General features: G+C 54.3%; 3 protein-coding genes across 3 annotated transcripts; 1 reads left to right on the forward strand and 2 right to left on the reverse strand.

Annotated features, from left to right (window-relative positions):
• Positions 1–237: 237 nt before the first annotated feature.
• Positions 238–3768, reverse strand: SNAI1 (snail family transcriptional repressor 1). The gene is made up of 3 exons (XM_074553735.1): positions 3637–3768; positions 2653–3156; positions 238–1479 (listed from the first exon to the last, which is right to left on the reverse strand). Exons 1-3 carry the CDS (start codon positions 3713–3715, stop codon positions 1298–1300), a joined length of 765 nt encoding a protein of 254 aa, XP_074409836.1. The 5' UTR covers positions 3716–3768; the 3' UTR covers positions 238–1297.
• A 3784-nt stretch (positions 3769–7552) lies between these two features.
• Positions 7553–13113, reverse strand: RNF114 (ring finger protein 114). The gene is made up of 6 exons (XM_005492021.2): positions 12855–13113; positions 12083–12233; positions 11520–11626; positions 10910–11024; positions 9963–10070; positions 7553–9472 (listed from the first exon to the last, which is right to left on the reverse strand). The coding sequence occupies exons 1-6, from the start codon at positions 12971–12973 to the stop codon at positions 9407–9409; spliced, it is 666 nt and encodes a 221-aa protein (XP_005492078.1). The 5' UTR covers positions 12974–13113; the 3' UTR covers positions 7553–9406.
• A 221-nt stretch (positions 13114–13334) lies between these two features.
• SPATA2 (spermatogenesis associated 2) lies at positions 13335–21130 on the forward strand. Its single transcript, XM_014270607.3, has 3 exons — positions 13335–13475; positions 15654–16091; positions 17450–21130. The coding sequence occupies exons 2-3, from the start codon at positions 15774–15776 to the stop codon at positions 18701–18703; spliced, it is 1572 nt and encodes a 523-aa protein (XP_014126082.2). The 5' UTR covers positions 13335–13475; positions 15654–15773; the 3' UTR covers positions 18704–21130.
• The last annotated feature ends 1681 nt before the right edge of the window (positions 21131–22811 follow it).

The following is a 22811-nucleotide window of genomic DNA, read 5'->3' on the forward strand; positions in this document are numbered from 1 at the left end:
GGGAGGGACACGGCAAGCTCTGCTTTCCACACGAACCCGGAGATCTCCGCACCCCCAGCCCCCCAGGGCACAGCTGCCCGGCAGGAACTGCCTTTTCCGCTCCTCACATCCCCTCCGGCAAACGCCCCTTTCGAGGCACCTGCAGCCAGAGGCCAAGGGTGGGAGGAGAGCCGAGCCCAGCAGCCGCGGCCGCACAGCGCTTCCCCCTCGCAGCTGCACGTTCGCGCCAAGCACCCACAACACCCCATTATAAATTAACGATTTTATTGAATATCAATAAATTGTATATCATTATATAAAAAGTTTCATCAGTACAAAATTGTGGCACAAAAATATAAATACCAGTGTACCTTTGAAATGTAAACATCCTCTTTGTAATGATTCCATGAAAACAATGTCCAAAGAAAGATGCATTCAGGAGGCACCTGTCAATACCCATAAATAGGGCTTTTGGCACACACCTGTCGATGGACGGCCTTGGGACAGGCCACCATTGTATCAGCTGACAAGTGCCTGCTATTAGTCACAGTTCTCTTGAAAAGCAGTTGTTAAGAGTCATATTAACAGGTGCTTGAGTGCATAGCTGCTCTGTAAACAGGGCTGGGGTTTGAAATGGCTACCCCTGCCTTTCATGGACACTGTTAATCTCGCAGGCATTGCAAATTGTCATTGTGCTGGGGAGAAGCAGCTGCTTCACAACTACTGGGATACTGTATTATTGCATAGTTACACCTTCTACAGGCGGGTTATATACACTCGGGGTACGGGGGGAGTGTCTTGTCCTTCATTAAAAAAATACTGGTTCTTAAAAGTTACCAAGTGGTTATGGTGTTACAAAAAAGAAAAAAAAAACCAAAACAAAACAACAAAACCCAACAAATGCAACCCAAAACCCCCAGCCCCCCAGGCTACATGGTCGCAGTGTTGGAGGGTGCAGGTCCAGCCCTGCAAGGTGCCGAGGGCAGCAGGGTGCAGGCTGCACCCCCGGTGCCAGGCTGGGTCACAGCACCAAGCCGGGGCTCAGCAAGCTCCCAGGCACACGGCGGGGTTCTGGGGGGTCCTGCACAGGGCCAGGAACCACACTCGATGATCCTGACGGGTCCCTTCCAACCCAGCATCCTTCAGGGTCGGGCTCTTGCATTGCACTGGATGGAGGCACCAAGTGAGGAGGGTGAGGGGCCAGAGGAGCAGCGTCCAGCCCGGGGCACACTGCAATGGCCACGGAGGAAACTAACTCCTACAGAAACTAGTGATAACATGGGAACTGGTGATGAGAGAGGCCTGGGGAGCGGAGTCCTCAGCGAGAGCCGGAGCAGCCCGTCTCCTCGTGCTTGTGGAGCAGCGACATGCGGGAGAAAGTCCGGGAGCAGGTTTTGCACTGGTACTTCTTTACATCTGAATGGGTCTGCAGGTGGGCGCGGAGATTAGAGCGGTCAGCAAAGGCCCGGTTGCAGTGTGTACAGGAAAAGGGCTTTTCACCTATGGGACAAAGAGAAACGCTCCCAATTAACCAGTGCATCAACACATGGGGAATATCAAAGAAGGAGCCATTCATTAGCCAAAGTTTGTGCAGAGCACAGTGAAAAGAAGTGCTGGCTGTCATTGTTCGGGGAGAGCCGGGTATGTACAGCATTGCTTGGGGGAGAACTGCCAGCCTGGGAACTGTATGCTCCTGAAAAACCTTTCCTGTGAACCACGGAAAATGAATGCTGGAAACATCTGCAAGTAGCACGGCAGCCGCGCAGACAAACGAAGACACGATCCGCGTCTGCTGCGGAGCCAGGGAGGAGCTGCGGCCCGGCAGGAAAGCCGAGCGCTGTGTGTTAATTATATCATAGCAGGCAGCGGCTGCGAGGCGCCAGCCCAGGGTGAGTGCAGCTATTTCCTCTGCCGAGCCCTGCTCCCCCTTCTCCCGCCCGGCCCGCATTGAAAAGCCTGGCCAGGGCGAATTCCTCCCAGAAAGACTCTTTTGGAGGAAACAAATGTGTATGCTCAATTTGGAAAGCACAATTAAGTCTACCCGGCTTCCTTCAGCCATCATCTTTAGCACGTTAAGAGGGTGTGAAATCAGTGCCAAGTCACAATTACACCGTCCCACGGCCCCACAAAGGATGCTCGCGAGATGCTTTGTCGGGGCGGCCGCGGGGTGGGCTGCAGCTGCGCGCCCGGCCCCGCGCCAACAGGTGCCTCCTGCAGCACCTGCCCGGGCCGAGCCGAGCCGAGCCGAGCCGGGCGCATCCCGGCAGGGACCGAGCCGAGCCGGGCGCATCCCGGCCGCGCCCGGAGCGGGGCTCAGCACCCAGCGCTGGGGGGCAGCTCTGCCCCGGCAGTGAGCCCTCGCTGCGGGCACGGGGGGGGCTCCGGCAGTCTCACAGCCCCCTTTATGGCTGTATTTTGGTGAAGCGTGTGCCGTGGCTGGCGGGCAGGCCCTGCACTCCCAGCAGCAGCGCAGATTTACGGGCTGGGCCTTGACCCTGCGCTCCGTTCCAGCCAGGAGGATATTTAAAGGACATTTCAGAGAGATGTGCCAAGGGGGTCTGGGAAGCCCTTATCTTCCCAGATAACACGCGGCCCGCCGATTCGCCGGGGCAGCGGAGCAGGGAAGCGGGAGGCGATAAGGGAGGGAGGGAGAGGGACAGGAGGGGACGTTACCAGTGTGCGTCCGGATGTGGCCCTGCAGCAGCCAGGGCCGGGAGAACGCCTTCCCGCACATCTTGCAGACGCAGGGCAGCGTGTGGCTCCGGATGTGCATCTTGAGAGCCCCCAGGCTCACGTACTCCTTCTCACAGTACTTGCAGCTGAAGGATTTCCTGGCCTGGGCGTCGCAGTGCAATTGCTTGTGCTTGGAGAGCCCGGCGAAGGTGGAGTACGCCTTGGCGCACTGGGCACAGCGGAAGCGCTCGGCGGCGGCGGGGGCCGAGGCCGGGCTGGGCGGCCCCGAGCTCTTGCCTTCATCCTCCTCGCTGGAGAGCGCCGTCAGGTCCAGGGCGGGCGCGGCGCCGCCCGCAGCCTCGCTGCCCGGGCCGCCCGGGAACAGGCTGGACAGCAGCCCCGCGTCCCACACCAGCGGAGGGTAGTAGGCTCCGGGGCCGAGCACCTCGGACGGGGGGATGACGGGCAGCGGGCACGTCTCGTACAGCAGCGGAGCGGCCAGAACTGCGGGAGACAGCGGCGGTCAGCGAGGCCCACCCCGCGGGCTCGGTGGGACCCCATCCCAGGCCAGCCCTCGGGAGCCCCGCGCCGCACCCCGAGTCTGAGGAGCAAAGGGACTCCAACCCCGCACGGGAGCCCAGAGCCCAGCCCGCCCCGGCGCAGAGGTGACCGGCCTCACACCACAGGGACCCGCGCCCCTGCCCGCCTTGCCGCGAGGGATGGAGTGAAGAGACCCCCGCGCTCCCGCCCACCCATGTGCTCCCCATGAGGGAGCCACCGACATCCCGGGGCACCAGGGAGCGGCTCAGCATCCCGGGACACGGGATCGCGCCCCACGAGACGCGCAAAACAGAAACGAGCAAACAAATCCGCCACCCTGGAACAGCCGGTCAGTCCCTGCCCGCTCCTGTGCGGAGTCTTAGGGAGATCCCGCACCGGAGCCGCCGCCCCGCCCGCTGAGCGCCCCACGTGCGCGTCCCGTACCGGCCTGGCTCTCCAGCTCGCTGTAGTTGGGCTTCTTGCTGGCCGAGAAGTGCTTCTTCACCAGGAACGAGCGCGGCATCTTGCAGCCCCGGTGCCGCGCGGAGCCGCCGCTCCCGCTGATATGGGCGCGGGGCCGGGGGCGCGGCGCGGGGCGGGCGCGGGGCCGCAGCCAATGGCCGGGAGGGACGGGGCGGGCTCGGGCAGGTGTCGGCCCCGCCGGGGGACGGGGCCTGGGGGCCGCTCCCACGCTGCCGGAGCACGAAGAGCCGCTGATGCCGCCGCCGCTGCTGCCCCGGCCCTCCCGGCCTCTCTCCGGGCGTTTCCCCGGACCGTGCTCCCGGTGCTCCGGGTCCGGCCGGTGCTCCCGCGGCTCCGGGAGCCTGGGCCGACCCACGGCCCGTGCCCAGCGCTGGGCTGGAGGAAGGCGCTGTGCCCGACGGGGATCCCGCATCCCTGCTGCCTGTCCTTCCCCTTCCCCACGGCTGTGGGATGCGGTGCAGGGTGGGACGAGCCTCTGCCGTGCCCCTGCGGCGAAGCACCTTCACAGGTTAACAGTCCTCTGGGAAGAGGCAGTGACTTTTGGAGTAGCGGGATGGATCCGGCACAGCCCTCGGTGACTCCCTCCCTCTGCTAGGGTCAGGAGCACCTGCCCAGACACATTTTGGTTTCTGCTGGGAAGGTTTTGGGCAGCGCAGCTGTCCCCCCAGCAAGCTCTCTGTTCTCCTCCCTGCTGCCTTCCCTGACTTTTTTCCGCGGGCAGGGCGGGTCACACAGCCCCTGAGGCACTCGCTCCCCGTGGCTCCCCGCTCCCAGGGCCGTGTGCCCGTGGGAAGGAGCCCAGGCACGGCCAGCAGGCGCTGGGGCAGAGATGCAGCAGTCAGAGGCGCAGCCTGCGCTCCCAGCTCCTGCCTCGCCCCGGGCTCACGGCGGTTTCCCCGCTGGAAGGGCTCAGGGCACGGCTCCAGGCACCTGCTGCAGCGCCGCGCTCCGCGCCGGGCCAGGGCAGCTGCTGGCGGCTGCCGCGGGAGGAACGGGTCCTGCTGGGAACGCTCCTCCGGCCCTGCCGCTCGGAACGGGGCCGTGTGCCGGGCCACTCGTGACTCGGCCGTCACACATCACACACCGCCGCGCCAGCCCCTGCTGACCGCATCTTGCTGTTTAGCCGCAACGAAATGCAGAAGTGGGAGCAAAGCTTTCCACTGGCACGGCTGCAGGCGGGGGCTGAGCTCGCCGTCAGCCTGTCCTCGGGGCAGGAGCGGCTCGGCGAGCCTGTCCTGCCAGCCACGCGCGTCCTGCCCGGACCAGACGCATTTGCAAAGCCTTCCCCTGCAGCCATGTGCTCTGCTGCTGCATCGTCCCTCTTTTGCTGCCGAGCCGCCCGCGGCTTCCCGCAGGTGTTTATCTGCAAAACTCATCCGCGGGTCAGCCTGAAGCTCAGGGGAAAAGCGCCCCCGAAGGCCTCGGGGGACACAGCTCACAAAGTTGGGGTGCTCCGTTCTCGGGGTGCCGAGGCGCCGCTCCTGGGGCTGCGCAGGTGCCTCCCCCGGCCCGGCCGCTCCACCTGCCGCGGATGTGGTTACGGCGGGGACACTCGCACCAGGAGCACAGAGAGTGGTTTGCTGCTCTTTCTGAAATGGCAACAATCAGATCTGTTCCAACCGCTGCGTGTGGAAACTTGCCTGTGCTAGGGGAAAAAACGAGATCAAGGGAGAAAGCGACCTGACCTACCTGTGCCTGTGAGCCAGCGCGACAGGGGACAGAGCAGGACGCAGGGCAGGGGAAGCCCGGCCGTGCCTCACGGGCTGGAAGGGGCAGGGAGGGTCTCCACCGTCCCACCCTGACCATCAGCTGAGCCCCAGCGTGCTCAGGGCAGACCTGCCACCAGCCCGCGGCACAGCTCCGGGCCCGGACACACAAGGACTGGCCCAAGGAGCTCACAAATACACTTCAACCACCTCCAGGGCAACAAGTCTGCTGAAAATTCTCCTTTTCAGTTCCCTGGCCCCAGGTCTCCATGAATGTCTGGCTGCAGAGCAGAGCTCCTCCGGCCAAGGGAGGCCGCGGTGGGAAGAAGAGCAGCTCCGGCCGTGGGACGGGCTGTGAACCCTCTCGGCAGGGCTGGAGCAGCTCCCTGGAGCCCACGGCTGGGGCTGGGCCCTGCGCCGGGAGCAGCGAGCCCGCTCGCTCCGAGATGCAAGGCCTCCCTCTGCCGTCTGCAGCCCCGAGCAGCCGCTCCGGGCTCAGCCCCGGGCCGGGGATCCTCACTCGGGGCGCTCGGGCAGCTCCCTGCGCCTCCACGGAACCATTGTCTTAAACCCCAGCATCTGTAAAGACAGAATAAATGTGAGAAGAACTAGAAGAGAGATCTAAGCCAGTAGCAATGACACCAATTTTTCACTAAGTGCTGAGTATTTTCTGGAGCTTTGGGGAAGGAATAAGGAAGGAAAAGCCGGTTTCATAGTAGTTTCAACAGTCCTTATTTGTACCACCCAGAGATATAATGTAATTTGCCCATGAAATTGAATGAAGCGCAGACCAGTGCAATTGTAACACAAGGCTGTATGTCAGAAAAACAAACAAAAACCCACTCCCAAAACAGGCAAATGCCCCAATGTAATTTTTAGTATATCTAAACCAAAGAAAATCTTTAGGACTGCAAACACATCCCTCATTTTCTTTTCCATGACTTAACACAGCCTTGGTTGGTTAATCCTCAGTGAGATGGGCTCACCAGTGAGAGTCCAGTACAGCTGGGCAAAGGCCTTGAAGAAAATTTGCTGCTCTCTTTTCAGTCAGGTGACATGAGGACCTGGAATACAGCACTTAAGCTTTGGCAAGATCTCATCCCCCAGCCTAAGGAGACCATGGGGATTTGCCTCTGCAATTCCACACGGAGCAATGCCCGTGCATTAGGAAATTAATGCTGACAACAATTTATCACAACTATTAAGACCACTCGTTGTCTGGAGACGGATTTGATAGAACAGCTCAGCTGCAAGCCCGGCTCCTCCCATTGTGTCTCTGCGCTAATTGCGCTCCTCGGGCTGACTCCTTGTGCCAGACACGGGGAATTTCACAGCTCTGGGCTGGCCAGATTGCATTATCGCCACAATGCAGCTGCAGGATCAGCTGCTGACGAGGTGCGAGCAGCACTGCGCCCTTCCCGGGGACACCCAGCGCCTTTGGGAGCTCAGCTGGGGACACCCACGGCCTTTGGGGAACCCAACTGGGGACACCCAGCGCCTCTGGGAGCCCCAACTAGGGACATTCACCGCCTTTGGGAGCCCAGCTGGGGACACCCACTGCCTTTGGGGACCCCAACTGGGGACACCCAGCGCCTTTGGGGACCCCAACTGGGGACACCCACTGCCTTTGGTAGCCCCAACTGGGGACACCCAGCGCCCCTGGGAGTCCCAGCTGGGGACACCCACCGCCTTTGGGAGTCCAGCTGGGGACACCCAGCGCCTCTGGGAGCCCCAATTGGGGACACCCACCGCCTTTGGGAGCCCCAACTGGGGACACCCACCGCCTTTAGGAGCCCCAGCTGGGGACACCCACTGCCTTTGGGGACCCCAACTGGGGACACCCACCGCCTTTAGGAGCCCCAGCTGGGGACACCTAGCACCTCTGGGAGCCCCAGCTGGGGACACCCACCACCTTTAGGAGCCCCAGCTGGGGACATCTAGCGCCCCTGGGAGCCCCTGCTGGGGCCAAGCAGCGCCTTTAGGAGCCCAGCTGGTTTGTGCTACACCGAGGCTTTCCCAGCACCCAAAGGAGATGAGCCCAGGCTGTGCACACACAGCTCACAGGTGCCTCCCACCCGTGCCTTTAAATCCATCAGGAGCCTCAGTCGGGCACACCCCAGTGAGTGCTCAAAGGAAACACGAGGGAGAAATGACAAGGGCTGACACAAAGGTAGGATTTTATAAATTAAATGACCTTTATTTGTAACTTGTCTTCAAAAGTCAAAAACATGACAAAGTAATTGCTTGGAAGCTTCTAATTGCTCCTTAAACATTTTATCGGAGTTGCATGGAAGTGCACTTAGAACAGCAGCAGGAATCTGGATTCCTGGCAACGGGCATCACCAAACTGCACTGTGACCAGAGCCCAGAGATCCCCATCCATCCCCCGAGAGCCCTTCGCCTCTCTGCAGGACAAGCACACCATAACCACCCCAAACACAGCCCGTTCCCCACGGCCAGGGGGTTCCACACCTCCCAGCCCCCAGCACTGGGCTCCCACCCCGCCGCTCAGGGTGGGACTGTAACAGCTCCTGCCAGGGGACAGGAACACAAACCCCAGGAGCAGCAGAGGTGGCTGCACACAAGGCAGAACCACCAGGCTTTAGCTGCAGTGTGTTTCATTATTTTCAGGGTAAGGCTGTGCTGCCGTCTGCAGAGCACCAAGGGAGGAGCTTACTGCTCAAACAATTAATTAGTACTCGGTTCTGGGGTGGTGCAGGCCCACTGCTCCAATTACAACACTCTGATTTACAGGTTCTGGTCAGGTGCCTCAGATCTCAGCAGCTCCACTGTGAACTTCTTGAAAGCATCACACCAAAATTAAGGAATCTCCATGGTAAAAGTGTAGGCTTGAACACAGAGTATCCACTGACTAGGGGCTGGAACTGTCCTGCTTTCTGTATTTCACTTTTCCTTGGAAGCTACACCTGGCTGTACACGCACACTGCTCGATGGCAAACAATCCAAGCACAGCTTCAGCCACTTCAGAACATTTCAATGAAGAACAGGAATTCAAAATACCTGATAAAATCTGTGATGTAGAAAGGAAGTGCTATGCCAACGCTATGAATTACTTGTAATTTTCCCACCAGCTTGCCTTGAGAGATGGAAAACCCAAGAACATATATGAAAATTTTAGTTTCAATAGAAAGCCGAGGTATTGAAAAAAACCTTCTGAATTCCCCTATCAGCGTAAGGCTTAAAATTACTAGGAAACCAGTTTCAAACCCACCAATTTAATCATAAAGCCAGCAATTTTGATTAATATTTGCTAAGATAGTTAAAAAATTATGCATTTTAACTAAGACCAACACTAAAGATCATTTTCCAGGCTAGAAATTATAGTAAGAGTATGGAGGAAAGTAATCATCATGCATAGAACTGAAGTATTTTGAACTAGTTTTTACACAGTGCAAAGATTTCCTAGGAAAGTTTGCAGTTTGAACACTCATACTGAGGATGTTTTTCCATACAGTTGGGAGGCTGCCTGAAAGGATTGAAACACTGGGATACATTATGGAATCACAGGCATCAGAGGTCACTTAAATGAGAGCTGGTCTGACGGTTACAGTTAGCACCTGAAGTCTCACTAAAGGGAACAGAGCTACCAGTACACCTCACATACAATCACTGGAGATATGTAAATGAGATAAGGAAGATATTCATTAACTAGTTCAGGCCATTCCATTTGGAATGTTTTTGATTTTAGAGAGTCAAATAAACACAACCTCCAAAGAAACCTATAGGCATAGGTAAAGGAAAAAGCCTTGGTTTTCACGTGTTGATCTACACTGAAACTAAGTGAGTAGAAAAATGGAGCTGGCGGGGCTGAATGTCAGAGACCATGATAGCAAAAGACTGAATGGCACAGAAATATCAAACCAGGAATTAAAACTGAGATAGGATTGAGTCTTCTGTACTTCTGGATGCCTGAGTTAATCTTGGGATGTGCAGGGAGAAGTGCAAGGGTGCTGGGCATTTCCCCCTCGTGGAAGCTTGGGTTTGCAGGAAATCCTCTGGCTGGATCACTTATCCCGCAGAGAGCGCATCAAAACCTGCGCCATCATGTCGTCCTCATCAGCATCATAATCCTGCAACAGAGCACAGAAACACTCCCACTGCAGCAGCCACGCTGCCCAGTGCCCTGGCACTGCAGAGCTGCAGCTCCCTGGGCAGCCAGGACAGGCTGGGGTTGTACAGCAGGGCCAGGGAGCCCCAGGAACCTCAGCTGGGCAGGCAGGACAGGCTGGGACTGCAGAGCAGAGCCCCAGGAGCCCCAGCTGGGCAGGCAGGACATGTTGGGTTTGCATAGCAGGGCCAGGGAGCCCCAGGAGCCCCAGCTGGGCAGGCAGGATAGGCTGGGGTTGTACAGCAGGGCCAGGGAGCCCCAGCTGGGCAGGCAGGACACGCTGGGACTGCAGAGCAGAGCCCCAGAAGCCCCAGCTGGGCAGGCAGGACAGGTTGGGACTGCAGAGCAGAGCCCCAGAAGCCCCAGCTGGGCAGCCAGGACAGGCTGGGGTTGTACAGCAGGGCCAGGGAGCCCCAGCAGCCCCAGGAGCTCCAGGGTGAGCCAACACCTACCACAAAGGTGTCGTAAGAAAAGCGATGGCGTCTCTGCAGGTGCTCCATGAAGTTTGCACTCCTGTAGTTGGGGTCCCCCCACGGCATTGAGGCACAAATTGGGCACACCTTCAAGGAAAAAAAAACAGTTAGGGCCAATGCTTCAGTGCTTTAATGCTGACAGCAGAAGAGCAGGGACAGCCTGGGAAATGGAGCTGAGGGTTTGTGCTGTCACTGTTCTGTATGCAAAGGGATGGCCAATAACTTCCTGGAACATTGAATGCAAAAGCCTCAGATAACCCTGAATAATTTTATGTCTTAGATCGCTAAAATGGAATGGCCTACTCTTCTCCCACGTTCTGAAAATCAGAACTCATTAAAGCCTCTTGCTTTAGGAGATTTCAGCCTTATTTCACAGTGGCAGGAAAGTTTCCTCAGTCTTTTCTGCAAAGTTCACTTCTCTCCAAGAGAAAAAAGGAACTTTATCTTCCTGAACAATCTGGACTTCCAAAAAACTTCCCAGAAAAATGAAAGGTTCCAATTCAGTTCCATATTTTGTAATTCCTCTTACATAACAGGAAGTGACACTGATAAGTTACTAGAATGATACACTATTTTTTGCAAGCATTTCCCCCAACAGTTTATAGTATTTTCATGCTGAAAACAAGGGGAAAAACAAGGAGAAAATTAAATGTCTGACTTTTTTTTAAATTATATTTTATTGCTTTGCTGTGCCTAATTAACTTTGAATGGGTGCCATTTCAAGGATGAAAAGAGGATGTGGCCCAGCTGCAGTGGGTGTGAAGACCAGAGAGCCACAGAAAGGTGACAGCAGAACCACACCAGGCTTAGAGGCATGACCAGCACAGCCACACCGACCGAACAGCAGAAATTACACCTAACTCATTGTTTCAAAGGGCTTTAAGAGCAGACTTCACTGCAATTCTTGCACCAAGACTTTTTATTACCACTTGTTTTGCATCCATGCTGTGCAAAGCTTTGCAGTGCTCAACCAGCCCTTCTTGATCAAAGTTCTTCTCGCTGCAGTACGGGCACGGGAAGGTGAAGCGATTGGGGAAGCTCCTGTGGGGAGAAAAGGTCATTTACAAATACAGATCATTCACGGCAATCATTTACATATCCAGTTAAGGCAAGCTAATTTTAACAATCAGTTTGTAAACTCCTAACAGTATTTCAGGGAACTCAATATTTAGACTGAATTACAGTTTTTCTGCAAACGTTCTGAGTGTCATCACCTTTCTGTCACGGCACCACCTACAAGAACGCACTGCCACCAACTCCCACTTCCCTCCTTTGTGGGTGAGTACAATCAGGAGGTATTTTAAAAGGTATTTTAAAGGTATTTTAAAAACCAGCTGCATCTAGAATGCCCTTATCTTAGAGATGTCTAAGGAGAAGCAGCAGAGTTTACCTGGGCACAGCCAGCTGCAGGATCAAGGCTCAGTTTTTAACTACATAAAAACTAGCACCCAAACAGAGCAAAGCGGTAAATTCTGCTTTTACTTCAAAATTCTTTCTTGTGCAGAGAAGGCCAGGATCTCAGAGCAGAGGTGGTACCTGGTGCTGTGGAGGGGCTCCTTGGTGACAGCTTTGACACCTTCCATGATGTAGTTCTGGTACTTGGAGCAGGAGGCTGCGTGGCTGCGCATCTTGGACAGGAACATCTGTGCAGGCAACAACAGCACAGCAGGTGAGCCCAAACCTCCGACACACCTTAAACAACAGCAGCAAACATGGAACCCCCAGCAGCTTTCAGCAGAAGGGCTAAAGCAGGAACTCCAAATAGTGCAGCTGGCCAAGCAGAAAACCTTTGAGATGACAGGGCAGCTAAGCTGTAACTCTGCTGTCAGTGGGATGTTACCATACACCCCTGCTACAGCAGCAACGTCCCACTGCAACTTTAAAATCAGAATCTTTCATTGGAAATTCATCTCCTGAAGAGGTAATGACAAAAAACTGTGGAAAGAATGTCAACATCTGGGTGCTGCCTGTATCAAACACCTTCAGCACATATCAGAACAAACACTTTGACCTGATTGTGCAGAAAGCTGAGGAGGAAGCAGTTCATTTTTCCCTGTGCAGACACATCTCACGTACTGAATTTCCAAACCCTTTCATACTTTTTTATTGCAGCCGTTGCAAGTGGTTTCTGTGGTTTCAATTTGCTTTTCCAAGTCCAGAGCCCTGCTCCCGGGGGACAGGGTGCTGCGGCACACCCCACACACTGGCTTCTTGGGCTTCAGGCACTCCTGCAGGCACGGCGTGCAGAAGCTGTGAGAGAGAAAAGGAGCAGGTGGTGAGACAGCCCTCTGGGCACCCCCAGTGCCCTCTGCCCTTGCACAGCCTCTGCCCAAAGGAGTAACAGAGCCTTGAGACTCTGATATAAAGAAAGGGAGAGGGAGCTGCTGGCACCTGGGCATGAAAGATCCCAGGCTGTTTGCTGTTGGACAGGGCTCCGTGCCCTCGGCTTCTGGACAGAATCATGGAATAGTTTGGGCTGCAAGGGCCCTCAAAGCCCACGCAGTGCCACTCTGGGCAGGGCCTGCCCACCCTCGATCCCAACAGCCAAGCTCAGCCTGCCCTCTGACGGTGCGAGGCCGCTGCCCCTAGTCCAGCCACTCCACGCCCGCATTCCTCAGGGGAAACGGGAAGCGAAAGTGGAAGAACACCGGCGTCCTTTCCCCGCTTTGCTTTCGTTTTCTCGCTCTAAGGCCGCTCCAGCCTGCCGTACCCTGCCGTGCCGTGCCGTGCCGGGCCCAGCCCCGCTGCCGGGGCGCGGAGCAGCGTGCGGAGCCCCTGCCCTCAACCCCGGCGGGGCCCGAGCCGCCGCTCCTCCCGAGGCCCCGCGGCCCCCGCCCCGGCCCCGCCCCCGGCCCGGCGACGGGCGCTCACACGTGTCCGCAGGGGACGCGCACCGGGCAGTCGAACACCTCGAGGCACACGGGGCAGGTGAGGCGGGACAACGGGTCCGGCCGCCGCTCCGGGGCCCGCGAGGGCCCGCCCGCCGCCATCTTCCGCCGCGCCGCCAGGGGGCGGCCCTGCGCACGCGCGGCCCGCCGGCCCCGCCCCGCGCCCCGCGCTGGGGGCGTGACCGAGCGTTGTGGGCGCGGCTGGGCTGTGGGCGGGGCCGCTATCCCCGGGCCGCTGCCGGCAGGCAGGGCCCCGCGCGGTGCCCGCACCGCTCCGGGCACGGCGGTGCCCTAACGGCGGTGGTGTCACAGCCCCGCAGCCGTTCCACGGCCGCTTCTCTCCCGGCTCTCCTCGGAGCGCGGCCCCGGGGAACCGCCCCGCCCCTCGCGCCCCGCCCCGATGACATCACGCGGCGGAAGTGCTCCCGCCCCGCCGTTCACTTCCGGGCCGCCGCTGCCGCCGCCGCGGCCCTGCCCGAGCCGTGAGGGCGGGCGCGCTCCGTCCGCGGCACCGGCCGGGCCTGCGCGGCTCTGTCGGGACGCGGGGTAGCAGCCCGGGCACTTCTGGTGGAGCGGCGGCGGCTCCCGGCGGCGGCGCGGAGCGGTGAGGGACGGGACAGGCCGCGGAGCGGGGGCTTGGCCGCTGAGCGGGGGCTTGGCCGCGGCGGGTGGGTGGCGGGCGGCGCGGCACAGCGGGGGCGGCCGGGGGCGGCAGGAGCTCCCGGGGCGGGTGCTGCCGCGGAGGCCCAGGCGGTGCCCGGGGCTCTTCGCCCTGGCTCTGCAACAAGTGTCCCGGGCACGGAGCGCCAGGCGGGCAGGGTTCCGGGGCTGCCGCTCCCGCGCCGCTCGCAGCCGCCGTGTCCCGGAGCGGTTGGGCCGGGCGCGGCCCCGGGAGGAGGGGGCCCGGCGGGAGCGGGGCGGGTTTGCCCTGTTGGTCCCTGTGCTGCCCGGGGTTTGTACAGCCCGCGGCCAGAGCGGTCGGGTCCCTCGGTGAGGTTTGGCCCTGGACACGGTCACGGTTAGAAGCGTTCTCTTGTCTGCACAGCCGGCACTGCGCTTCGGTCAGGAGTTTCTGTTGTCACAGCTCCGGGAAACGCTGGCCTTTGGCGTGAGCACCTTGCGGCAAAGCAGCCTCGTTCCTCTGTGCGTTCTGCCAGTCGGGGAGCTGCTGAAACCTATATTTATCCGTGCGTGCTCGCATCGTGAGCTCTCCGGAGCTGTAACCATGGATGTTGCTGCTGGGTGGGCTGCGGCGCGGGGAGGCCGTGCTGCCCGGCTCGGTGTGCGGCAGGGCTGCCAGGCTGTGCTCTGGCACGGTGTGCCGTGCCCTGGTGGCCCTGGCTCGGGTGGCAGGCAGGGGCACAGGCAGGGCTCTGGGAGCTCGATGAAGGCTCTCCCGTCCCCCGGGGCTCGCTGACCCTGCCGTGCCTCACGTGTGGCCAGGAGCTCTGTTTGGTGGCTGCTGGCAGGGGGTGGCAGGGCTGTGGTGCTGAGGGCAGCTCCCTGCCAGCACAGGATCGCTCCGGGCCCTGGGGGTGTTGTGCTGACGTGCCAGACGAAGATCTCTCTCGGCAGCTCTTGTGTGCAGCTCTTCTTGCCAAGGAACAGGCTCTGCTGTCTTTGTCCACAGACTTCATCCTGCACAACTTGCGTTGGAACGTGGGGAGGGAAGGGGCTGCTCCTGGCCCTTATGCTCAGATGTTAATTTAGCACTCCACATTTCCTGTGATTCACAGCCTGTCTCTTGACAGGAGCGCGTGTGCCTTGCAGGAGAAGCAGAACTGCTGCTTAACTTTCCCCACACGGGGCTGGCACTGAGCACAGCCTTTCATCAAGGAATGCTAAGTGCCAGGCTGTTGGTTTTGTTGTTTGTTTGTTTCCCTGGCCTCTTGGTGGTTGGTATTTTGTGTTTTGGCTCCTTCCCTTCGGTTGGGAAGTTATTTAACATGAGTGTTGATTGGCGTTCTAGCAGCTGCAGTTAATACTGGCTGAAGAGTCTTTTCTGAAATGCTGTTTGAGACTGACTACATCTGAAACAGTGCACTGAATTCTCCCAGCTCCTCCCCCTCAGGCCAAGAGCTGGTTTGTCTTTTCATGTAGTAAACAAAGCCTGTGGTCTGCTTTGTGATCACAGGTTCCTGAGGCATTGCAGGTGGAGCCTGTTGGCCTGTGAATTACCCTGGTTCTGGTAAAGCAGCATTTGGGAGATTCCTTTGTCACCAGCTGTTTCAGCTCAGCACTCTGGAAGTGCAGATCAGTATATCCACAAAACCAGCTATCCCTGCAGACAGGAGCACACCTGACAGGAGCACAGGAATGGTTTCACTCAGTTCCCACAATGCAGCTGAAGGTGGCAGGTGTTGCTCTCTTGCTGAAAAGATCCCAGTGGTGTTTGCAGCTGCCAGCTTTCAGCTGGAATTGGGGCTGTGGCTCCTCTGGAGTGGCTGCAGAGCTGCCCTGGCTGCACTGGGGTAGCAGCAGGAGAAATGTCAGTGAAAATGTTAGAAATCAAAAGGCAGAGTCAGTAAACCTGCTCAGCCTAGGGACAGTCCTGTGCCACTAGAGGCGAGGGGGAAAAGCAGATGCTTTCACAAAATGGGCAGGGACCTGGAAAATGGGTGGGGAATGGCGTTGGAAAGCAGGACAGCGGCATTTGTGTGGCTCCTGTGCCTTTTGAGAGTCCTGCAGAGGCTGTGAGGGAGCTGCAGCTCTGTGGCCATGGTACAGAGGGGCAGGGGACGTCAGGGTGTGTGCACCTGCCATGACTTGTGCTTGTTTTCAGTTTTTATTCCAGGCCAGTTGCCATTGCTGAAGATCCCTAACGCCAGATACCCAACCCGCTGCCAAACAGCCATGAACGAGAGGAGATAGCTGCCCCCAGCAGAGGGAAAATCTGATTTCAATGGATACAAAATATAAAGACGATTTATTTAGGAAGTATGTACAGTTCCACGAATGCAAGCTGAATGCCTCTGACAGCAAGCAGCGTCCTATCAACGATGAGTACTTGCGAGTGGCAGCAGCAGCCTTACTTTGCCTTCCCAAAATTGATCCCTTTTATCGATTCCGGCTGATCAAATTTTACGAGATGGCTGAAAACTCACTGAGATCTGTGAAATCCTCAAGTTTACATTGTCTCCATAATGCATTCAACATGCTTGAGACAGTTGGGATTAATCTCTTTCTGTACCCCTGGAAAAAGGAGTTCAAGAATATAAAGGTAAGACTTTTTTATGTAGCCATCACAAGAACGTGGTTTATTTCTCTTTCTGTGAACGCATTTCATTTGTTTCCTTTAAAGGCTTCTCTTTTTTCCATTTATAGCATTATATTTATTTATTTGTTTATTTATTTATTTATATATTGCAGTAGGTAAACAGAAGCCATAGGAAAGTTCCTGTGTAAAATAAGTGAAGTTTGTGCTGATGAGAGTATCCCCAGAGCAGAAGTACAAGCACTTTCTGCAATTAGAGTGTGTATAAAGTAGGAGAAGAGCTTATTTAAGGTTGCTGTTCAGCCTCCCCTGCTGCACTGTTTTATTTCTACTTGGAGAGGCTCTGACTATGGTGAGTGGTCAAGCTGGATTTGAGCTGACTCAGAGTTTGATTTGTCTTGCCACAGCTGTTACTGGACACAAGTATTAAACCCAGGGCATGTGTTCAAGTGGATGCTTTGCTGAGGTTCCCACAAGTTGTATGATAAGGGTGAAGGAACTTCTGCAAAGGAGTTGTTTTCAGAGTATCTTTGATCTGCTTGTCAGTGCTCAGTTCCTGATATTTTGATTTTAAGGTGCTTTCAAATGTATCTACCCGAGGCAGGTTCCCAGAGGGAAAAGTGGGGTCTCACTGCTGTTATTGGGTGCTGCAGTCCCATTGGGAGCTCTCTGCAGCCGAGTTTTATGTTTTATCTTTTGCCTGTGGTGGGCAGGCTGCTCCTGCCTGCACTCAGAACAGGCTGGGCTAAGCACATCCCTCAGGTGTGCCAGATGCTGAGGGGATTTCAGCTTGCACAAACTCATGTCTCTGCTTTTGGGGCTCTTTTAGTGGAAGTTTTTGAATTGATATTAAATTAAATAAAACTAACATTTGAAACTGCATGGTAACAGTACACAAAGAAGGGTGCATCTCAAGTATATTTAAAGCTGAATTGGACTTTGGCACTCCTGCAGTAATTCTGAGTTCCTGATAGCTCCAGCTTGTCCCTGCGTGGGATAGTTCCCAAATCCCGGCCTTTTTGCTTTTCATGGTAGACTTTCTGTATGTTCAAGTATGTCTGGTATGCATTATAGTTAATGTCAGTGCAGAGCAGAGTGATTTAAATCACCAGGGAGGACATTATGCTAATCAGGATTTTAAATTGAATGAAAACTCTCCTACTTTGAATTTCCCTCATGTGGAATTTCCATCTGCTGAGCAGGAGGGATGCAGAAATGGAGCTCATCTTGCCAAGGCAGTTGCGTGCGTTCAGAGTCGTTATTGTTGCATTTAATTATATGCTCTCTGTCACTGAATTATCTGAACATCTCGTCCACCACTGAATTTGTAACCTAGTTTTCCTTTGTTCCCCCGGGCCCCTCAGACCTACACTGGACCCTTTGTTTATTATGTGAAGTCTGCTCTAACGGAAGATGACGTGAGGCAGATTCTGAACTACATGGGCTACGTCCAGGAGCTGGGAACAACGTTCAAGCTCAAAGAGCAGGTGGACGCCATTCAGGTGAAAATGATTTCATTTGAGCTCTTCCTGGCCAAAGTGGAGTGTGAGCAGCTTCTGGAGATCCACCTGCAGGTGAAGGACAAGGGCTATTCGGAGGTGGACGTGGTGCAGGAGCGCAAGAGCAGCAGCGAGGACGTGCGGGGCTGCTCGGAGGCCATGCGGCGGCGCCTGGAGTGCAAGGAGAGCCTCAACGCGTCCATGGCGCGCATGGTGCTCCAGAAATCCGCCAGCGAGCGCGCCTCCAAGGACTACTACAAGCCTAAGGTCAGCAAGCCTTCCAAGTCCGTGGACGCCTATGACAGCTACTGGGAGAGTAAGAAACCGCCTCTGATGAGCTCGCTGAGCCTCAGGAAGGAGCCCATTCTGGTCGATGCGGAAGATGACATTAAAGATGAAATCATCCGGCCCTCGCCCTCCCTGCTGACCATGTCCAGCTCCCCTCACGGCTGTTCAGATGAATACTTGCCAACTTCTTCTCATCACAATGGCATGCTAAGAACAAATGTCCCTTACAGCTCCTATTTTTCTGCTCAAGAGGACTTAGATTTATATACTGACCCCGATTCTAGAAGCGTGTTAAATTTTAAAAGACAAGACGCTATTAAGCCTGATGTATGGCTGTTAAAAAGCGATGCCAACCCTGTTTACCACAAACGCACCCACCTAGCCAAAGAGACAGCTTCCTCCAAGTGCCAGAACTGTGGCATACCCTGTGGCGCTTCTGTGTGCCAGAAGTGCGACAGCCTGTTCGGCTCGAGGCAGGAGTACCCGGCGGTGAAGCAGAGCTCCTACTCCATCAAAGCGCTCCCGAGCGACGGCTTGTCCCCAGCCTCGGCCCTGAGGGAGAAATCTCAGTACACGTCCCAGACTCAGAGTCAAGACAGAGCTGCCCAGTTCGGCTCCAAGCCCAAGCCCTCGGGCACCTCGCGCTGCGGCTTCTGCAACCGCTCGGGCGCGGCCAACACGTGCACCTTCTGCTCCAAGGTCTCGTGCGACTCCTGCCTCAGCGCCTACTACTACGACCCCTGCTGCAGGAAGAGCGACCTGCACAGGTTCCTGCCCAACAACCAGCTGAACTACAAATCGTCCCAGCTGTCCCACGTGGTTTACAGATAGACTGCCAGAGTCTGCTCGGGAAGGGAGGGGAAGGGGGAGAGGAAAGGGCTATCCTAACTAATGTTCTGACTCCACACTGACCTCTTGCCAAAATCACGTGTCCAGATATTTGGAACCATGGTTCAGTGATCAGGTGCCAGTTCTTGATTTTTGTGGCTTCACAGATGCTGCAGATCCATTAGATTTCATGCTGCTATAATTTAGGTAACTGCTAAATGAGCATTGCTTTTTAACTTACATGGGGGAGAAGAGCACATTTTTCCTTAAAACTTGGCAGCTGTTGTATTTTTAAGAAGTGACATCATACCTTCCTATTATATCATATCTTGCCCAAATAAAACCAGGCAGTATTTGAAAACAAAATCTGAGAATTAAGGTTCTTGTTTTCTATGAGTGATGAAACCACTGCCAGTTTTTGATAAAGTGTGACTTCAAAATGTGCAGGAAATATGAGAATGGCTTGTTTTGCCAACAAGGACTATTTTTTGATGTGTGTCTGCATTTCTCGATCTCCAAAATGCAAACACCATAACCTCTCTTCCTTTTGTCTTTGTTTCCTCCTTCTCCCCTTCTCTCCTGGTTGTTTATCTCGAGCTTATATAACCTGAATCTGGACAATATGTGCTTTATTTTCCAGTGTTGCCAATATCATCCTTCTGGGTTTCACTGTATGGTATTTTAAAGAGGTGATCCTGTATCTGTGTCACTCAGATTATGCCTGGAGTGTTGTCCTCTCAGATGAGTGTCCATTTTCTTTCTGTTGCACATGGTTTAAGTACTGTTCTTTGTACTGTAAATAGGTGATTTGGAAACAGTTTATTTTCAATAAATATTTAATATGTTGAGTTCTTAAAAGTGGTAGAATCATTATAACTATGAAGTCTCTCTGGGTTTTTTGTTCAGGTGACTTTTTGTTTTCCCTTGTACTGTATTTCATAGCTTATTATAGCCACTGTGGCAGAATGATGTTCTTGGCTCTGATCAGTTCTTGGGTTTTAATCTGACATTTTTTTCCCTCTGATAAGGCTGGTGCTCATCTGAGTGGAGTCTTGTCTAGGAATTGCAGGATTTTGCTCTCAGTGCACGCTTTTTCTTTGTGGTTATGGAAATTGTAAGTATCAATGTTCTGCTTGCTCCCAAATTCACTGCCAATCTGTCTGTAGTGTAGTCCAGCAAGTAAAGCACTGGCCTGGTTAAAATCAGAGCTCATTTGTGACTCCTGTTCAGGTGAAGCCATCAGTTATGGATGTGAATCAGATGATGACCTTTGTCTCCTGCTATAGCACTTGGGAACCGTGGCGGAGAGCCAGGGCTCCCTTGTGTTGGGCTCTGTACAGTCTGACCCCCAAACACCACCTGGCTATGAATAGACTTTAGTTTTTCATTAAAAGAAAACCCCTAGGAATCCTAACTCCCGTATTCCAACTATAGCTAGTTAGCACAAAGTATCAGGCAACCTAATCTGATGTGCAGAATTAAATGTGTTTAAAATATCTGTAAAGAACTCTAGCTGAGATGTAAACTGTAGTCCACTTTGCACTGAAATGATTCACTTTGGGGTTTTTAATCACTGTTAAGAGTCTAGGCTTCTCAACTTCAGTGTCCATCACTCCCTGTGTGACAGGAACATGCATGAATGATCGTTTGTCTTACATTTTTTGGGGTGGGGGGGCTTCAGGTAGGTAGAGGGGAAAATTACATAGGCTAGTGTTGTAAAATAGCTAAAATAATTTTAGCCATAACTGGGTGTCAGAAGCATTATGGAAATAAGATGAAACCTGGGTCTTACAGAGGGCTGAGAACAATAAGTTACTGTCCAGTTTGCACTAAGAAACAAAGAGAACAGAATGTTTAACAATCAGGGAAATTCTGAATCAAGGGACTGCAGCTGAGCATAATGTCAAGGGTGAGTATTGCCTTGCTGACCCTGAGCGTTGGGGTGAATATTGTTTAAGTGAATGATTTTAAGGTTTTCAATCTTGTATGTTTTTTATAAATATATATATATATAAATATGACACAAATGTAGATACATTATGTATATAGTGAAGAATTTAAAAACAATTTTACTATTAAAATGCAGTCTAAGGGTGGTTTTAATTTTGGTAGTTATTTGGGTTTTGTTCACCTTCTGCAGTTTCATGCCTGTTTGGCTGCTCTACAGTGTATCTTCTAGTTCACCAGTTCAATTTCCATATGGCTCCTCACACTACAGTGAATAACTAAAACTGTGATGCCACGTAATTTTTATGGTGACCAGGGCAGGGGCTACACCTGCTCTGAACAAGAGAAGTCCTCTGTATATATGTCATGGAATCCTGTAGTACAAGCCTGTGTTGAATTGAAGTGATACCATGCTCTATTTTTGTGTATCTTACTGTATGAGGTTGCTGTGATTGATACAGTAAAATATATGCGAATTTAAAATGCAGGTGTTTTGCATCTGATTTGTTGAAATTAATTTATGTTTTGAAGGAATTTAAAAATAAAGAGGCCTTTAAGAAAAGGCTTCACTCTTTTCTTAAAGTGGCGTGTGCATGTCGCTGTCTGTTCGCAGGTGCGTTTGCATGCCGTGAGCGGCTGCTCCCCCCGGGCCGGGGCTGCTGAGACAAATCCCCCTCGGTGTGCAGCCTGAGCAGCATGACTCTGCTCATGGAGCATGTGAGCCGCTCTGGCAGCCTCTGCAGCAGGCCCAGGTGGGGTGGCAGCAGGTGCTGGGCCATGTGGAGCTCCCTCCGTGGGTCCCAGCCTTGGCTCTCCTTGCCTGACGAGCTTCCCGAGCCAAGCTGCATCTCCCAGAAGATGTGCGACGCTGCTGAGGTACATTTTGGCACTTGATTTAGGCCTTCTGGCTCCTTTTGCATCCTGCTAGCTCTGGAGCAGGAGAACTCCTCAAGTTCCAAACTAGATCATTCTTTTTGTTTGTTCCTTGTGTTAAAAAGCATGTCAGGTGAATGCTGAAGTGCCCATTCTATGAGTGCTTCATGCTCTGCTGTGGTTGCTGGAAGTACCAGGGAGGATTATAGAAATCAGGCTCCAGGTAACTAAAATGTTCTTGCAGGAAATCTTGCCTCACTCCGTGATGCTTCTTGAGCTGACATATTTCTGGTACATATAAAACCAGCCTGTAAGCTGTCTTGCTGCCTGGCATCTCTGATTACAGACCTCTAAGCTTGTTTGCTGCTTTGGCTTTCAACAGAAGCTTAAAGGTTCCATACACAGTTAAGTAGTTTAGACCTGATGATGTGAACTGACAGCTCCTTCAAGTTATTTTCTGCAGGATGTCTGTAGGTTACGAGCATTTAGTGCACATTGCTAGCTATGCTGTAGAATGTTTCTAGGGGAAGAGATTCACCTTTCCAGTATTTGTTTAGAAACAGGAGCTAACCTGAGCATGGTAATAGTTGATACACTGCCACAGCGACTGGGAGAGAAGCAGGAGGTGACTCTTGGTGTACCTGGTTTGGCTCTGAATTCAGAGTGAATTACACCTTCTAGCATGAGCATTACCATGGTATCAGCAGCAACTGGCTTGGGCTGCAAATGTCCCTGTTTGCTATTTCTGAAGGGTGTTCTGTGATTCCTTCCGAAGATCAGAAAATCATGGACTGTGGCTGTGTTTGTCCAAGATTGTAAGTACTTTTCTTTTTTACAGTTGATCATATTCCCCTGGGAAGGGTTTTCTGTACCTGGCCTTGCCAGTCTGGCCATGTCAGGGCAGGGGATTACCTGGGCCGGTTTGTGGTTTTGTGCCCCTGCACTCTGCTGTGAAAAACCAGCTCGGGGCAACGTGGAGAGGAAGAGGATGCAGCACATCTTACAGTGCCAGAGGAAGGCAAAGGGTTAAGGACCCTGATGAGGCAGCAGCTCCTTTGCCTCCCAAACCCTGCAGACAGCCACAGAACAGGCTGCTCCATGCAGGAGAGGTAGGAGAGGCAGGGAGCAGCTGCTGCCTAGCTCTCACTGTGTGTGCCAAGGGGCTGCTCCCTGGGCACTGGGCCTGCGCTGGCACAGCCTGGCAAGGTTTGCTCTGGGGGCTCCGTGGGCAGCCTGGGCTGCCCATCCCCGTGCCAGGGCAGCACTGGGCACCTGCCTGCCAGCAGCTCTG

The sequence above is a fragment of the Zonotrichia albicollis genome, chromosome 17 (assembly GCF_047830755.1).
Source record: "Zonotrichia albicollis isolate bZonAlb1 chromosome 17, bZonAlb1.hap1, whole genome shotgun sequence".
Lineage (NCBI taxonomy): Eukaryota > Metazoa > Chordata > Aves > Passeriformes > Passerellidae > Zonotrichia > Zonotrichia albicollis.

Coding starts and splice junctions, on each gene's coding strand:
- RNF114 (XM_005492021.2), bottom strand. CDS start 12,973: ATGGCGGCGGGCGGGCCCTCGCGGGCCCCGGAGCGGCGGCCGGACCCG. Junction 11,025..11,519: donor GAGCCCCTCCACAGCACCAG/GTACCACCTCTG, acceptor TTCTCCCCACAG/GAGCTTCCCCAATCGCTTCA. Junction 9,473..9,962: donor TTTCTTACGACACCTTTGTG/GTAGGTGTTGGC, acceptor GCTCTGTTGCAG/GATTATGATGCTGATGAGGA.
- SNAI1 (XM_074553735.1), bottom strand. CDS start 3,715: ATGCCGCGCTCGTTCCTGGTGAAGAAGCACTTCTCGGCCAGCAAGAAG. Junction 3,157..3,636: donor CGAGCTGGAGAGCCAGGCCG/GTACGGGACGCG, acceptor TGTCTCCCGCAG/TTCTGGCCGCTCCGCTGCTG. Junction 1,480..2,652: donor CCACATCCGGACGCACACTG/GTAACGTCCCCT, acceptor TTTGTCCCATAG/GTGAAAAGCCCTTTTCCTGT.
- SPATA2 (XM_014270607.3), top strand. CDS start 15,774: ATGGATACAAAATATAAAGACGATTTATTTAGGAAGTATGTACAGTTC. Junction 16,092..17,449: donor AGGAGTTCAAGAATATAAAG/GTAAGACTTTTT, acceptor CGGGCCCCTCAG/ACCTACACTGGACCCTTTGT.